Source organism: Genypterus blacodes, unplaced genomic scaffold, assembly GCF_046128005.1.
Source record: "Genypterus blacodes isolate CSIRO-AG114 ecotype Tasmania unplaced genomic scaffold, CSIRO-AGI_Gbla_v1 ptg000110l_1, whole genome shotgun sequence".
Classification (NCBI taxonomy): domain Eukaryota; kingdom Metazoa; phylum Chordata; class Actinopteri; order Ophidiiformes; family Ophidiidae; genus Genypterus; species Genypterus blacodes.
Genome location: NW_027466914.1, coordinates 1,141,153 through 1,158,963, shown reverse-complemented (window position 1 = coordinate 1,158,963; position 17,811 = coordinate 1,141,153). Strand labels below are relative to the sequence as shown.

Here is a 17,811-nt window from a genome sequence, read left to right as displayed (position 1 = left end):
TCGCTTCAGACCTGCTTTTTCTCGTCCCGCGTCTTAAGTGGAAGCCGGTTGGGAGTCGCAAAAGAGAGAGGGAGAGAGAGGGAGAGGGAGAGGGAGAGAGAGAGGGAATGTTCAGAGACGCCCAAGTTTGCAGCCAGGCTCAGGCTGAGGGAGAAGCCGTAGCAGGCGGCTGAGGTCATTTGGTGTTTTTATTTGTTTCTCCAAGGCAGTTCAAGCTCGGCGGGAGTTTTATGAGTGTAGAAGAAGAAAAAGAACAGAAATATTAAGTCAATATTAAGCCTTGGCATGAGGTGCGTGTGACCTCACCGCGCCCCCGCAAACAAAAATGGACATTGTACCTTTTATCGCGATGAAGACGGGGTTCAGATAAGAATCGACACATTCCATCACAGCCGGCGTGTGACGACGGTAGAAAAGTACAGAAACAACATCGCTACGCTTTGGTCTGCAGATTAGACTTTGTGATACTTTGGTACTGGATTACAGGAAATTGTAGAGTATGGAACTAGGGGATTGTGACATTTCAAGTATGAAAACATGAATATTGTTTAATATTATGACGCTGCCTGCAGATTGGATCATCTAATAACTTTCCCAGCTATACTTCCTACTGAGTGTAAATAAATTGACTAATCATCTGAGGACAAAAAATGAAATCAATCGAATCAGAGGATTGAGGGTTTTACACGTATTCTGTTTGATGAAAGAGATAATCTGGTGGGTTTACAGCTCAGCCTGCCTCTCTGAACTCTGCCTGCCCTCTTCAGAAGCCTCCTGATTGTTATGGAGACTTCTATCCGCGGTTGGAAAATGTGGGTGAGACGCTGGCAGGCCGAGTCTGCGCCGACACGCCGGCACCGCGTCAGGGAAGAGCTAGCGTGCGTGCGTGCGCGTAGACCATCGCACATCGGGGTCAGCGTGGAGAGGAGCCGTCAGGTCAGGGTGGTTCTGACATGTAAACACTCCCGACTGGGTTAGGAGGACCCACATCTCCCTCTCCTGTATCAACTCAGGCCTGGAATCTCACAAATCCCATTTTACTTTGGGAATGTGATCCCCTTCATCCTATGACGCTGCCAGGCTCAGGGGGAGCATCGGATGACTTTGACGAACACGCGCCCCTTATCTCTGTCCCCTGTCCGATGGGGCTCCGGCGCTGGGTGTTGCCCCGTCTCCTTTACCATTTGTGTTGGCACGGCGACCAGCGGCTCCGAGGCCCCCGGTACCGCTGTTCTCCCTTCATAACAGGAAGAACACGCCGGTCTCCGATGGACACGGGAGACAAAAAACAAACCAATCGGGGGTCCGCAGACACGAGGCAGGAGGCCTGGGAGGACGATAACAGGGGGCTGCAGACGCTGCTTGGATTGTTCCAGCGTCGGGTCGACTTACTGGAATGCACACAGGTCTGAAAGCCGGGGGGGGGGGGGGGGGGGGGGGGGTGCTGTAATAGAGGCTCAGGGTGGGATGGTGGATAGTTTCCTCCTGTCCTTCAAGTAGAAACCAACAATGTAGATCAGTAACAGTATCAGTAGCTTTAAACATTCTTCTTCTCAAGAGCGCCTCAGTCAGGATCAGCAGATAAAGCTCAGATGACTTCTTTTAACTTGACAAACTGACCAAGAACACGATGTCTGTCTCACCTTCCCGGCCCTGCACGGTCACTAGGCAGCTCATCCATGACTTAATCAATCAAAAATGTAGATTTGAACCAGCAACCAGTGGTGAAGATCCTAAAGAAAGAAGCCTGCAAGAAGCATGTTTGGTATTTGCTTTAGATTTATTGTCTCTTTGACGTTCAATCCAGCAGAAAACGACACAAACGCATCCAAAACTCTGTGACCTTCAGTGGAAATGTATTCTAATCCCTCTGTTTGGTCACGTCGGTCCCCAACAAGTACTTAAGCGTCCGCCTCTCATCTCATGAATAGCTAACACTCATGTGACTCCAACAGTGACCTTTCGTGTACTCGGACTGTTTTTCTTTCTTTCCAACGAAACCGAAAAAATAAACAAGGGCAGATGAAAAGGTGCCTTGTTGGCAGAGGTGGGCCACGTTTCCGTATTGTCGCTCCTCGTTAGTTGATGATGGGCTGTCTCTGCGCCGGCCAGCTGCACACACACACACATACGCACACACACGCACGCAGAGGGCAGAGTGGCTCTTTGCCTCAAAACATCTGCTGGCATGTCTGTGCCCTCTCTGATCTCCGCTGACATGCCAACCACCATGTCCTGCGCTGACGCCAGTCATCACCGACTCCCTCTCGCTCCCTCACACACACACACACACACCCACCAGAGAGTGCCTTTGCATGTGAGCAGTGGGAGGGGGAGGGGGGACAGGTCACCGCTCGCCAAATGGAAAGAGAGCTCCGCCTGGGCTTCTGCTGAAAGACGATACGAGCGCCGAGTTCACTTCAATCCCGCTGTCAGATATGTCAGAGCGTCCTCGTCTAATAAGAGCCTGTGTTACATTTGATTCTTATTCTTCTAACACAAACTTTATTTTACTTGCACAGATGGATGAACTCAGATCCAAACTCCCTGCTGAGACGACGAGAGGACCTCTGACAGCCTGGAGAGGTCAGGAGGGAGGAGAGGAGAGAGAGGAGGGAGGAGAGGAGAGAGAGGAGAGAGAGAGGGGAGAGAGTGTTCTTCAACATCTGATCTGTTACATTGTCCAAGATGAACTCTGCTCTCAGTCATGCCAGGAATGTGCCCAGCGTGCCCACCCATCCACACATACACACACCAGCCTGGCCCGGTTGCCCTCCATTGTCTGGCGCTGAACTAAACACTGCGTCGTCTCTCTGTGGCACTTCTCCGCTTTGGGATCACGACCCTCCAACAATGACTCAGCGTCGCCTCCCTCTCTCTCTCTCTCACACAGACAGACAGACAGACAGACAGACAGACAGACAGACACACACACACAGTGTATGTAACATCTACAGGCCTTCCTCTCTAATTACAAAGCTGAAAAAGGAAAAACTCTGATTTATACTTTTTCTGTTCAAACCATAAAAATATTGGATTTGTGACTCATAAAAATCAGATTCCTGGTGGGAAAGCAAACACAAAGAGCCAACAGCTGGTGACGACAGCTTCAGTGAGAGCTTGTTAGCGTGTTTTCTGTGAGGCGTAATGAGAGGCGATCGGCTGGACGTTACTGTCAGACGTTCCAAACACGGGGGAGCCGGCGAGGGACGGACTGTTCTGGAAAAAGGTTCTGTTTGAGCCCGGTTTCTACAACACTGGGCCGCTGCGTTTAAACACACCTGCTGTAATGATCGCCTCTTCAAAGGTCGGAACATCTCGCCTCGGTGCCGAACTCCATTTTTCCCTTTCAACTCCACGCCGATGCAAATTTATCACCGGCACCCTTCAGGCAGGAATCCATTCAAAGTCCTGAGATGTTGAAGACTTCACGGCCAAGAAACAATCAAATGATTGCTTGTTTTAAAAGTGACATTTTCCAGACCTTTTGCATGCCGTGCATATTCCATGTGCTAAAGACAGAAAGTGGTGATTTTGATGGCCTGTGAGAACGCCACGCTGTTAATCACACTCTCATATTTATGATTTGGAAAATGTGGACTCTGGTTCTCGGCTGCAGCTCCCACCTTCTGGGCTCATTTGTGCCGAGTATGACATCAATCAAAGCCAACAGCTTTCGTTTCACACATGCGGAACAGGCACTTGCTAATGGCCACACACACACACACACACACACACACACACACACACACACACACACACACACACACACACACACACACACACACACACACACACACACACACACACACACACACACACACACACACACACACACACAGGAGGGTGCGTTCCCTCGCTGAGCGTCGGCGCGTCAGATGGGCGCAAACTTGGCCAAGTCCTTCTTCATTTCGTTATACTGAGTGCTGAGCTGAGCCACGGCCTTGGCGTGTTCCTCCTCCACCTCCTCCCTCAGCCTCTGCTGCTCCTTCAGAAACTCCTCCCAGTCGCCCTTTAGGTGCTCCATGCTGGCCTGCAGCTGGGGGCTCTGGAAGAACACCGGGCCAGAGGGTGAGACACGTTTCAGCAGGTGTCTCACATTCATCTCAATATGACATGTGTGTGTTTGAAAGGTGGAATTAAATAAAGTGGTTCTTGATTCTGGATTCTGGACTGGATGGAGACATTTGGTGTTGTCTGTAATCTTTAACAGGTTTTTGCTGTCGTTTCCACTCCACAATCACATAATTTCTCTTCATTCCAAGTCGAGGACTAAAGCATCACAGGGACATTCTTTCATTTGTTCTCCAGCTTTTAAAGGAATAGCAGCAGCTGAGAGTGTGTGTGGCCAAGTGTTGAGTTTTCACCTGGTGTGATGACAGCTCCCTCTGGTGGACTCTTTCTGCCATGTGATTGGCTGCCTCCACTGTGGAAGAGGAGCAGACATAACAACAATAAACACAGGCTTCAAATTAAACAAGAAATGACATCATGTCGTCAGTGGAAAGAGCAGAGAGAGGAGGATTACACCGCGCCACGATGTTAGACAGCTGCTCGTTGATGCCTTCAGCGTACGAGGGAAGCATTTGGTCGTTGGTCTCCAGCACCAGCTTATCGATGTTCTCCAGCAGCCGAGGCTCCCTGTGGCCTCGCTTCTCCTGGAGTCGTTTAGAGAAATGGACAGAGGATAAAGAGGTCGATAAAGAGTGAAACAGCATTACAAAGGTAGATTTAGATTTAGATTGTGTGTGTGTGTGTGTGTATTTGTCTGAAGTACCTCAAACTCTCTGACAAAGTAGTGGATCTCTGCCTGGGTGACAGGTCTGTGGTCGATCAGTCGTGACTGGATATCACCCACATCTGCACACACACACAGATTCATTAATGTTAGAGGAAGAACACACACAACAGCAGGTTTTAAAACACTAACACACACATCCACACACTGAACACTCTTTTATTAAATGAATTAGCGTATCATTGCAAATGTACCATACATATGAATATGATAAGAAATTTACATATAGAAATATAAACGCATTTAATTCACAATTGGATTACTTCGATGGAAACCCTCGCTTGAATGTGTTTGTTATGATCGAATGTTAGCTGCAGTATGTTGTTGCTATCACGTCCCGTCAAACTATTCAACAAAACAAAGACGTTATTATCATTTCACTTACCTTTAAAGATTTTGTCCATTGTCACAAACTCTGATCTCGCGATGTTCAGTGAGTTTGAGATTGACAATCTGATGGGACAGATAGTTTAGCTCGCTAACAGCCGCTGGCTAGTTCCGTTTAACAAACCAACAGTGACCGTGAAAGTGTTTATTAGCCGCTCAGAGTCATTATTCATTACCGCAGACGGTTATTAGACCAAAAAATGTCGCAACAGAGCAATAAAGTACAGAATGTGCAGATGTTTCCTCGCTAATCGCTGTCATGTGAATCAAAATCAGCTGACTGAAGTATTTACTCCAACTTCCGGTTAGAGGCTTCGGGCTAAACCAATCCGCTCAAACAGGGGTGCCTCAATTATTTACATTACTAAAGTCTTTAATTTCTTAACAATAACTACATTCAGTGCTGTTTTTTTTTATTTAGGTTAATATGATGTTTTTACTCTTGAGGTTTAACTTTTCCTTCCCGTGTCTGAGTGAAAACGAGGATCTGAGGATCTTACATGGCTCAAACCACTAGGGGGCAGTGTTGCTCTGTGGTTGAGTTAGACAGAGACAGATTTACGACATTATTTGTAACCACGCGTGGAAATCTAACTAACTAACTACTATTACTAATATTTCATTAATATTATTGAAACAATGAAATCTTTCATGTCTTCGATATTTCAGGGGAGTAATTATTAAGTGAAGCACAATAATAGCAATAAGAGAAGTAAAAATCATTCTTATATACTGTATGTACAGATGCCTTTTTTGACATTTCACTTAACTAATATTAGTTGGAATAACCGTGCTTGTAAATGTCCTATTTGAAAGCTTTCCTGCACCATGAGATGGCAGTAGTGCTTTCATTTATGTTTAAAGTCCGGCCCTGACAAAACCTCTGTGTCTGTATTATCTTGCATTAAAATGCATTAACTACATATACAATGCAAATATATTCTTGCATAAATACATTAATTAACTCAGAAATGGTGGCAAGAGTAAAGCATGAGTAGATATTCACAGTAAGAGGAGACATAGTTTGGGGCAAAAGCTGCATATCTGTCAGTAGAAATTAGCTGGTAAACCTTAAATGTGTTTTGACTGTCTTACAAATTTAGAATAAAATCATTAAGACACCACTTAAGTCGTCCACTGTCCACAATGTTTAGTTAAATTGTTGTTACATGCACAATTAGTTTTGATTGGGGCCTATTAAAGAGATTAAATGATTGATTAACAGCCAAAGGATAAAGGCCATTACTGCAGTCTGTGAGGATATGATGTCAAGACTGCAAACAAATCAGAAGCAGCCGAGACCTCAGCGACAGGAGCTCTCATCCTGTTACTATGGTTATTCATGACTCTGCAGGGAGACATGGAGCAACACCAGATATGCCAGTTAAATGCCACATGCATCAACAATGGACATACTGTGGCATAAATTATCATAATGACATATAGAAAAATATTCAAAATGCTGAAAGGATATAAAATTATATTCTATAGCTCTATATAGCAGTCAGTTATATATGGTCTGAAATACTTAATTTGGAATTATGATCTGGAATATTTAGTTTAAAATTACCATTAATATACTATCCACAATGAAATTACTTCAGGAAAACTGCAATTTAGCTCTTAGTGCATCTGTGTTCCCACAGTATTGAAAGTATTCAATAGCCAAACCAACATGGACATAAAGAGGAAACATCTGTCCGTCTTCATCATTATCTACAAGCGTTATGATGCCGAGCTGCAGCTTGCATGCAGGCAGAGTCTGTTTCTGTCCCACTGGTCCATTTATCTGACAGCCCAGAGTGCAAAGTCTTTCTGGGACACTCGTCTTCAAAAAAAGCCACAGAGACGTTTATCATGATGTCATACTGGTGCAAAGTTATAATCAGATTATGTAAAACTTGTTTACTAAATTCAGGATTCAATATTGCGACTCCATTCTATTAACATTTCACTTATTTCTCCAAATATTACTATTGTACAAATGGATGTAATTATCCAAAGTAAAGTAAGTAAAGTTTCACTGCCTCATAACTGTTGTGAATGTTCGTGTTGTCTGCTGCCATCTAGTGGACGCCTGAAAAACGTCTCCTTCAGTACAAAGAATTTGTGCAATTCTACGCGATTGATGACATATTTGGTAGCATATTTAGTTAATTACACAGGTTTTTATGTGTAGCTAAATGTTTTAATCATTTAGTTCGGCTGTGTAATACGTTTAAATGAAATCAGCCGCTGTGATTCATTAGTGAAGAGAGAGAGAGAGAGAGAGAGAGAAGAAAACATTATATCCTGCTTTGATTGAGTTTAGATTTGAGTTGATGACTGTTAAGTGTTTTATATTTCAAATAAAGAGACATTTTATCATTAATTTTCAGGTAAGGTAACAATAACACACAATAAGCAATAAGCTGCACTACATTTATTTATGACTATAAAACTAATTCACTGTTATTGTTTTAAAGCAGCATCTGTTGTGTATAAGTTCACGTTATTTCTCAACATAAAGCTCACAAAGCTCAAGTGCAGTAGTTTGTCTTTGTTCCTGAACTTTATCTGTGGTTTGTGTGTGATGGATTGTTTTGTATAATGACAATAAAACGATTTTTAGTTACCATCATAACAGCAAACAGAGGGGGGGGAGCAGCCCAAACATGGAGGACGCCGCTTCCTCTTTGTCTCCTCCTTTGACGCCCATTTGATGAGCCTCCTAACAGTGAAGACCTCCTCTGCTGTTGACATGTTGGAACTCTGCCACGAGGGCCGAACGCTCCCCTCTGCTTCCTGAGGCCGTGCTCCTCTTTGTCTCTGCAGCGAGGGCGCAACTTTGCTCTCTCTACACCTTTAACCACGCAACAAAGTCCAAGATGTCGCTGGCTACCGCATGATGAGGAACTTAACTTGGATCTTTGACATGTGTGAGCTCGACCTTCAGGGGGGTGAAATGACCACGCATGGCCTCCTGCAAACTTTTACTGCATGATCCAGATTCTGATGATTACAGAACAAAGCTGCAGACCGGAGGCTTGAAATGCTGCAAACTGGTTGGGCGACGTGATGTTACACTGAAACTGCATAGCTGTTTAAAGTAACTTAAAGGAAATTATTTAAATAATATATGCAAATGAGCTTCAATTCCCTTTCAGTTCTAAATCCACTTTGACTTTACTGGACCATAGAAATTATCTGATTTACAACCCTAAAGTATAAAAACAGGCACGGAAAAAATTGCCAGGTTCAATAAAATAAAACGTTTAAAGGAAATGTATATCCTCAATACGATGTTTCCTCTTTGTGCACGCAGCACATGAGAGCAGAGCAGCAGTGTGTTGCCCCCCTGTGCATTCACGCTCGCCAGTAGCTGGATGATCTGTAGCATTTCCACAAACATTGTTTCAGCGTTGCAGTGGGAGATCTGTGAGAGCGGTCGAGCAAACATGCCCAACTGGCCCCGGGACGCTCTCCTCTCCTCTCCTCTCCCTCCTCTTCAGCCCCTGCAACCACGGCGATTACCCAGTGGGTATAATTATTTTGCATTTCCCTTCTCTTCATTTTGTATCTCTCCATCTCTCTCCGTCTCCCTCTCTCTCTCGGCTTGGGTCTTGACACCGGGGTGCTGGTGTGTGGAGCCGCGGGGGCCCCGGCGCATTTGGTGCTCGCAACATGCCGAACGCCACTCACCGCAACGTGGTCCTGCACAGGTGGGGGGGGGGGGATGCTGGGGAGGGAAGAACGGAAGTGATACTCAGCGGATGCCAAGGCCCCTGGGCTGGAGGATGGACGTTAGATGAGGCCGCCCAGCAACCCACCTGCCTGCCTCCCTTCATCTCAATCCTCTCTCTCTCTCCCTCTCTCTCTCTCTCTCTCAGTCAGGCACCAAAGCAGGTCATTTGTCCTGGTACCGAAACCGACTCGTCCCCTCGCCGTCTGGAGGCGGGATGCTTCAGAGCTGAGCACACAGAGGGGGGAAGGGCGAGGTAAAGACCCGAGTAAACATACTTAAGAGCCACGACTGCATGATGGTATCCTGCTGCCCGCTCTGTCCCAAGGCCTGATGGGAGGACACAGAGGCAGCCTATCGTTGTGTTGGTACGTTTCAGGGATGGAGAGATCAAACTGCGATCACACGTGTGGGGTCGAGGGGAACGAGGACTTCACCTTTTGCGGCAGGGCGAAAATTCCTGGCTGTGGATTTTCAAACACACACAAGACAAGTCATACACACACACACTGCAATGTGGAGGAGAGGGGCAGATTGGGAGGTGGAGGGAAGCATCGACTGAGGGCCTGTTGATGGTTTGTGAAGTTGTTCTGCAGCGTACGTGTGTGTGTGTGTGTGTGTTTGGGTGAAATTGGACGTGGGACAGAGCAAAGGAGAAAGACAAGGAAAAGGGGACCTGCCCTGGGGGATCACACATATGCACAAACTCAAATAAACATACACACACACACACACACACACACACACACACACAGACATGGACACACACACACAGACTTCTCGGGCTGCTGTGGCGTGTTTGGAGCAGTGCCTCGTCAGATTAGGGCCATGCTGGCTGTGTTTGATGGCCAACCTGGACAGACAAGGCCTGCCAGGCACAAACTGCTCAGGCACATGATGTCAGGGTGAACACACACACACGCACACACACACACGAGCACACACACACACACACACACACAAAAATTATCCCGCGCCAGACCAAAGAGACAGATGACACCCAGCATGAAGCTAAAGCCAAATCTGTAAGCATCCGCTGCGATCCAGCTGGCTCGCCCTAGGGTACCTGTCTCTGCGAAGTGGAATCAGCGTCACCCCTGTGAGCTGTCAAATTAGCTCACAGGGCTGGAAATGCTGAAGAGATTTGGCCCCTCGTTGTGGTAGAGCAAAACGAGTGAGTGAGTGTGTGTGTGTGAGTGTGAGTGTGTGCAGGGGGGGCGGCATTATAAAATATAATCAATTCATCTTCATATTGGGAGAAATGGTTCAACTTACAGGAACACAAATCAGGAAATGTGTCAGGAGGAAAAGGTGGACGAGAGACGGGCATGTGTAGTAAAACACCCACACACACACACACTCGCTCCCTTTCAACACCAATGAACACACACGCATGCTTATACAAGAAACTGCACATGCCCAGACACACGGCCATGGAGGGAAAAATGCACACATGCCTCTTGACTTAGTACACACACACACACACACACAGAGGTACGTATGTGTGCTCATTCACACGTATATGTACACACACACACACACTCACATACACAGTGCCAGGGGCAAGTTTTCAATTACTGCCAGTGCTAAGCAGTCACCTGGGAAAGATGCACCGTGTTGGAGAGGAAAAGGTTTCTACACAGAGACTTTACTCGCCTCGTCCTGGTCGTGAGACAGGCAGCTGTGGTGAGACAGGCAGCTGTGGACGTCAGAGACACAACATCAGAACTGACAAGAGACTGAACAGTCAATGTTTCCATGGTGAAAATTACATCCCAGAGATGAGCAGGGACAGGCTGTGGGAGGTTTGGAACAACTGTTGAATGTGGAAGAAGAGGAACGACTCCAGGAACGACATCATCCAAGATCACTGAGGAAGAGGAAAAGAATTAATATCATCATCATTATTACTATTATGATTAGTATGCATATTATATTTATTTATTACAATTAGTTCAGCAACACCAAAAGACACCTAAATATACTCATATTGAATATATATATACTAAAATATAAAAATAAAGTTGCAATTTTTCAAAATAAGAGCTCTGACAGCCATCATTATGGGAGGCTATAATGTTATCATATTTTTTGAAATTCTATTTTCAATAGATTATTATGGATTATTTACTCTTAAATCTCTGCTTCCACTCTTTAGCTGCTCGTTAGTTCTAATAAAATGAAATTAATTAATAAATAGATTAATCTGGCTGCTTGATTTTAGAGTTCAATCCCTCTCTCCCTGTCAGGCTGACACACTAACGGCCACAGCAGGTTCCCTTTCTGCAGAGGTGACATCTACAGCCACAAAGCCCCTGCTCCCCCGAGTGTGTGTGTGTGTGTGTGACAACATGACGACCCCTCTCAGTGCGTGTGTGCGTGTGTGTGTGTGAAGGCTTGTTATGGTGTAAAGATGGAACCTGACAGGAGTTTAGCGCCGACGTCCACCAGGGAGAGATGGAAACACTCCTCCTTCAGGGAGACGTTTTCACTCAGCAGGGTCTGTGTACGAGCGTGTGTGTGTGAAGATGTGACCTTGCATATCAAAGCTGTATCAGGATTGTGAGGTCACACTCGTCCCGGCTGACAGTGTCACTGTTGTGTATCCGAACCCAAACACGCTCCATCGTTTCCGCTGTAATTGAAATTGGTAGAAGTTTATAGATTGCAGCTCAAAGGCACTTCAGCACAGCCTTAATGATTCAGCCTGGGTGGTTAGTGCCTGTTTATTAGCTGTCGTTTAAGTGACAACTAACGTCCACGCTGTCCTTGATGAAGGACTAAATTAATTGTGCCTTGAAGTCCTCCTGGAAAAGTTGAGACTTCATGATGTTTAAGTGTTTTCAAGTAGTTTGGGTTTGATGAAGAGGAGGAGACGCAGGTTAGGGTTTGAGATTTTACCAAAAACAATTAAGTCTTTTAATACGACACGTTTACATTTAAACCTCTCTCTACCTGCTCCCTTCCACTGACAGAGCAAAGACATCAAAGTTAGAGTGTGTTTGCTTGATTAGGAGTTGATGAATCCAAGATCCAGATTGACTAAAACACTTGAGGGCCATGATTGACCCTCTCTCCTTTCCTTTCCTCTCCCGTCTCCTCTCCTCCTCCCCCATCTCCCCTCCTCTCTCCCCTCCTCCTCTCCTCTCTGATGTCTGTCCCCGGAGGTGCTCTCTGAATGTCTTTGACTAAACTTCTCCACGGTGCCGGCGTCCCCATAGGAATCAGCGTCTGTGAGAGGAGACCAGTATATGAATATAATGGAGGGTTTGCGGGCAGAGTCTCTCACGCTGTGTCACCCATAAAAAGCACAAAAGCCGAGCGGCGGGGTGCAGCTCACTCCTGGCTATGAGGGGGAGAAGAAGAAGAAGAAGAAGAAGCTCCACTCTTCTATAGACGTCCAAGGAGACGTGGCAGACAGGGGACATCTTCCTCATCTTCCTCATTATGTCACACTGCAGCAACAGAGACAAGATTAGCTGGAGCATAGATTTGACACATCTTTTAAAAATCCATAACCTGAGTGAGATTAACAACAAAGTGTGTGTGACATGATGAGCTCATACTGGACACCTGCCATGGCAACAGCCTGCATCATTAGAGCTGTGACGGCAGAACAGAGTGTGAAATGGCATTAGAGACAAATAACACACCGGATTAACATCACGCCAGCAGTTAAAGAGTGTTTAACTTCTATCTTTCTAGCTGTGTGTGTGTGTGTGTGTGTGTGTGTGTGTGTGTGTGGCACCATCACATGCTCCTGTCCCTGAGGTTAGAGGATGAATGAGAGCTGTAAAGAGCAGCGTGACAGCCGTGAAAGTCACAAGGGGAGTCCACCAGCGCTGCAAAGACGGCAAAGTTTCCCTCCCTCTGGGTATGACCTGAGTGTGTGTGTGTGTGTGTGTGTGTGTGTGTGTGCGTGTGGGGACATGTATGTGTTTGTATATAATAGAGATAGTGTACGTTTATGTGTGTCTGATTATCTATTGTGGAGTGTATTGGCGCTCCATCAGCACCACGCATCCTTTCCCCCCCACATCAACCAACCACCTTCTCCCCTGAGGCCTGCATGTATGTGTGTGTGTGTGTGTGTGTGTGTGTGTGCGCGTGTTGTGAGTGTGTGTGACTGTGTGTTTGTATCCTCTGAGGGTTTTTTCATCCAAGGCCGGCGGTTCTGTAAGGGTCAAAGTTTGCGAAATGCAGATGGATGGATGTATCACTGTGCTTCTTTTGTCTCTGTGCGTGTGTCTGTAAGCGCGCGTGTGTGTGTAAATCTATCAGACTTATCAGCAACATTGGGATGATCAACAGGCAGGAGACACAGAGAGAGACTTTGTGTTCTCCTGTTTTGCGTCTCACTCTGACCCCAAATTTCAATTTCACGCCGCCTTCACTTCTGAGTTCTTCCAGAAGATTCCAGCAATCAGATGTGTGTCATGTGCTGGTAAATTTAGCCCCGACAATGAAGAGTTCTCTGAAGCATCTCTCAAGATCAAACACACACTCTCAAACATGCGTGCACACACTCTTCTGCACACAAACACACAAATCAGCGGCCTCCCCCTCTGGGTTTGGAGCGTACCGCCTCTTTATGTGGCATTATTATCTCTATCTATAATCTATCACGTGTAATCCTAATCGATCAGTTCGGCGAGGTTGGGGCGGACGGTTGTTTGTGTATTCGGCGTGTAAAATGGAGGGACGTAATTAATTTCACGGGACGCGGAATTAAATGGGTCGCTTAGCCGCACGCTCGGCAATTTAGAGAATGAGCCTCTAACCTTTTCGGCGATGTGTTTGTCTTCTGCTTTTCTATGCCTGTCACGGCAAAACACTCCCATTTCAGCAGGTGTCAGGGGTTGATTGATAAGTTATGAGCCCACGGTGTAAAGAAACGAGCGAGGGCTGTGGTGTTTTTTAGTGGAAGTGAGTTAAATGATTGGATTGTTCCACACACACACACACAGATCTGGGAGTTGGAGATGAAGGTGGACAAACTATGAGATGTGATGTTGTTCAGAATCTGCTACTCGCCTGATCTGGACCTCCTCAGTGCTTCACCCTGGAATTCTGGATCCTCAGGTCAAAGTGTAGGAGTTGGATGGTTCTGTGTAGGCTCAGAACTTATCAATCAATCAATATTTTAATTACATTTCAGTGTTAACATGTGGAAATGTGTTTTCCCAACGCTGCCTTGAACAAACAAACAATCATTTACAGCTATTTCACATCGGTGGCTTACATAATGTGAATATTGACTCATAACTTGTGGGAGAATTACAGCACTTAAACTGCTGCATGGAGTTAAGCTGGGGAATTTAATTTAATCTTTAGCGTGGCGATCATTTCTCTGTAGCCTTCACACAGTGGTTTTAGTGTGTGTGTGGTTAGTGAAGGAGGAGTCAAACTCTGCTGCTGCTTAATGTGTTGGAAGGATAAATCACTTCCAAAATGTGGGTTGTTAGGTTGTAAATCAGTGTTTTTGCTCTTATTGGTCTTTATAATGTCGAATATTTCAGGACATCCTCTCTGAATTACTTTTTCTTTACATTTCAAACCCTTTATTCTTGTGTATTTGTTAAGAAGTTACTGTAGTTGCGCTGCTGTTTTGTAATTTCTTCTCTTTTAGGGGTGAATGAGGAATTAGTTAATTTAATGTGTTAATTTTCTTTGAATCAGGTTTATTTTCAATAAAAATACAGAACAAAACATTACATTCCAACCCAAACGCTGACGTTTATGGGTGAATACACACGAGCTCTACAGGCTGCACTTATTTCCCTCCGGAACGCCGACTCACGTCAAACTGGAGGTGCAAACTCCAAGGCGAAATTAGTCAAATAAGAGCGATTAGATGAATCTGTGCCATGGAAACACTCAGAGGCAGGAGCGAGGATCACAAAACAAGGTTAGGAAAATTACCGCTTTCCATTCTTGTATTAATCCTCGCCCAGGGTGACGCTGGCTTCTCAGAAGAGGGAGTTTACATTTAAATTACTGGAAGTATGGCGGTAAGGTTTAAATTGACTACAGATGGACGCTCCTCTCTGGAACAACACGAAAACGTTCCCGAATCCTATCAGGGGCTGTAACCAGGACACACAGATCCTCATTAAATATAACTAGCTGGTTTCCACACATGAATAACAATGTGAAAGGGTCATTAAGGTAACAACTCATGTTCAAAGTTAATGATATGAAACTGTTTGTGTTCTATTAAATTGTCAGCGTCTCTGTGTTATTTAATCATTAGGGAAATGAGCGGCGTTCCACTGAGGAGGCACTCGGGCGCTGTTGTAGATCATTTAACTCCAGGTTTAAATAAATTAGTCACCTTGGATTAAAACCAAAGTATTCTAATGAAAAAAGAGTGGGAGTGAAAAAAGAAATCTCATCGCCCCGGTGACGTATGCAGATGAGCTGAGCCGATATGCAAATGAGGCCCGGGTTGCTGTTTTTTTTTTTCCCATGGAGGTCAAATTACAGGAAATGGCTGAGGGGCAGCGCTCATGTGCTCGCTGCCCACCCAGGAGTCCGCCTGTTAACTCCTCACCCGCCCCCTACACACACACCGTAACCTCCATGACGACTCCAAACTGCATCCACCCCACGCAAGTACACACACACACACACACCCTCCCCCCAACCCTGTCATAGGGTTTCAGCTGCAATTACTTTTGGTATCACTTCTCAGTAAGAAGTCAGTTTCCCTCGAGGCTTCCTATCAGAACCTATTACAGCAGGGGGCGGTGGGGGGGTGGATGAAGTTAAGCGGCATGACCTGTGGGGTTAGAGGGAGTGAGGGGTCGGCGTGGTGGTGGTGGGATGTGTGTGTGTGTGTGTGTGTGTGTAAGTGTATGGCTAATTTGCGGAGCGTTTGAATAAATGGATGACGACGATGACAGCGTTGCACAATTTGACAAAGAACTGAACGGAGGAAGAGCAGAATGATTTAAACAGGACAGTTAGAATGCTAAATGATTACGATAGTGTGTGTGTGTATGTGTAACTGCACTCTTTCACTTACACTTGTGTATTCTGAACTCATTCAGCTGCGTGGCTTCACCCTCTCTCTTGCTTTTTCACTCATTCACCCTTAATTCACCTCTTAGCCCCGGGCCACAACTCTAACCCCACCAATGGGTGCATGACCACATACACACACACACACACACTCACAGAGAGAGAGAGCGTGCGAGAAAGAGAGAGACAGGACCTGTGTGCAGCTGAGGTAAATCAGCAGGGAGCGACTCAGGCGGCTAATTCAAGAGCAGTCTGTCATGCATGTGTGTGTGTGCGTGTGTGTGAGAAAGAGAGTCTTAAAGGTGCAATCTTGTGCAATCTCCTTGCCCCAGGTCACACATATGTACTTTAGCACCTACGTGCCGAATCAGCCACCCATCTCTCTGATTGATGACTTGAGTGGGTGCATCTCGTAAAACTCCGGGTCTGGCTGCACACCTGGGATCCTTGCGGAATCCAAGGTGAGGCTGTGTGTGTGTGTGTGTGTGTGTGTGTGTGTGTGTGTGTGCGAGAGAGAGAGGAAGACACACAGAGGGGAGGAAGAGAGGATCGGCACAAACGCACACATATGGTAAACAGGTATTTACCACAGCACAATCTCAACGTGAAAGCCTTTGAGCCATAATTGAAGCAAAACATTTAACAGATGCTTGTTCACAAATAATGTATTAAAGCCACAGATGGTGACTAAACAGGACATTAGGCCGTCCTGTCGTCTGCTGCACTACCACCAGATGCACCGCTGGCTGTCTGGACCCGACACAAGACACCCGAGAGCTGGGAGTTACTGCTTTAATACATTTTTATGCATCAATTCGACCTTTAAGGTGAAAGGTCACAGAATCTCCACATGGCAGCGATTACAACTCTCACCATATTTCCAATCACGAGTCGTCCATAATTTAGAGTGAATTACAACTTCCGATCCTTAAAACTATTCTAGTCTATGCAAGCAGAGCAACACACACACACACACACACACACACACACACACACACACACACACACACACACACACACACACACGCGCACGTAAATCGTAAATACAAGGAATCCTCATTGTGCTAATCCAAGTCCCGCAGGACGACAGCTGATCTTTGTTCAATCTAGAATTTTAAAGGTGCAATTACTCGATAATTCCAGACCTTAGTTCAGTGTTTGCTCGACCTGAGACGATTAATTCACACACGGAGCGTGCGAGCGAACGCTGCAGGACTTTGGCAAGCAGACGTGTATTTGTTTTGACCCACATGTGAAATTTGGGAATCTCAAATAATCCTGAATATTCCGTCTGTTGAACCTTCCTGACCCTCATCATCATCATCATCATCTATCCTGTACCCTGTCTACACACAGCTTCAGTGTTGTTACTCACACCACAGATAGAGTTTACATACATTAGATCTGTGTTGGTCAGAGCTTTACCCTCTTCCCTGGAGCTGCGTCTGTAACAGAGGTGATGTCACTCTTCACATCAATTACCCAGAAGCCCCCTGTAGATGTGACACGGGGCTGATCTCATTTGATCTTTTCCCCAGCGATGTTAGCATGCAAACAAACTTCCCTGCCACTTCAGAGGAACAAATGAAGAACACAAAGAGGAGAGAGGGAAAGTTTTGAGCACACACACACACACACACGTCCTCCCCTCCTTACTGTGTCCTTGTCCCTACACTCATGTAATCTTAACAGACAATCAGATGCCATCTTTATAGGCGCATGGTACGACTGTCACAATCAGTAAGAGCCCGATAAAGCTCGGTCGATAAATCCTGTCAAATACGTTTATGACACGCAAACATGCAAACACGGCCCTCAGTGTTGACGCTTTACGCCCAGGACAGAGGGACGGACGCTCTGTCCCGCTCCGTCCTCAGCACAT

At 45.8% G+C, this 17,811-nt stretch overlaps 1 protein-coding gene across 1 annotated transcript; it reads right to left on the bottom strand.

Moving 5' to 3' along the window:
- Window positions 1-1,750: 1,750 nt before the first annotated feature.
- On the bottom strand, window positions 1,751-5,489 carry bloc1s5 (biogenesis of lysosomal organelles complex-1, subunit 5, muted). The gene is made up of 5 exons (XM_076161136.1): window positions 5,184-5,489; window positions 4,778-4,860; window positions 4,529-4,658; window positions 4,368-4,426; window positions 1,751-4,048 (listed from the first exon to the last, which is right to left on the bottom strand). Exons 1-5 carry the CDS (start codon window positions 5,200-5,202, stop codon window positions 3,875-3,877), a joined length of 465 nt encoding a protein of 154 aa, XP_076017251.1. The 5' UTR covers window positions 5,203-5,489; the 3' UTR covers window positions 1,751-3,874.
- Window positions 5,490-17,811: the final 12,322 nt, after the last annotated feature.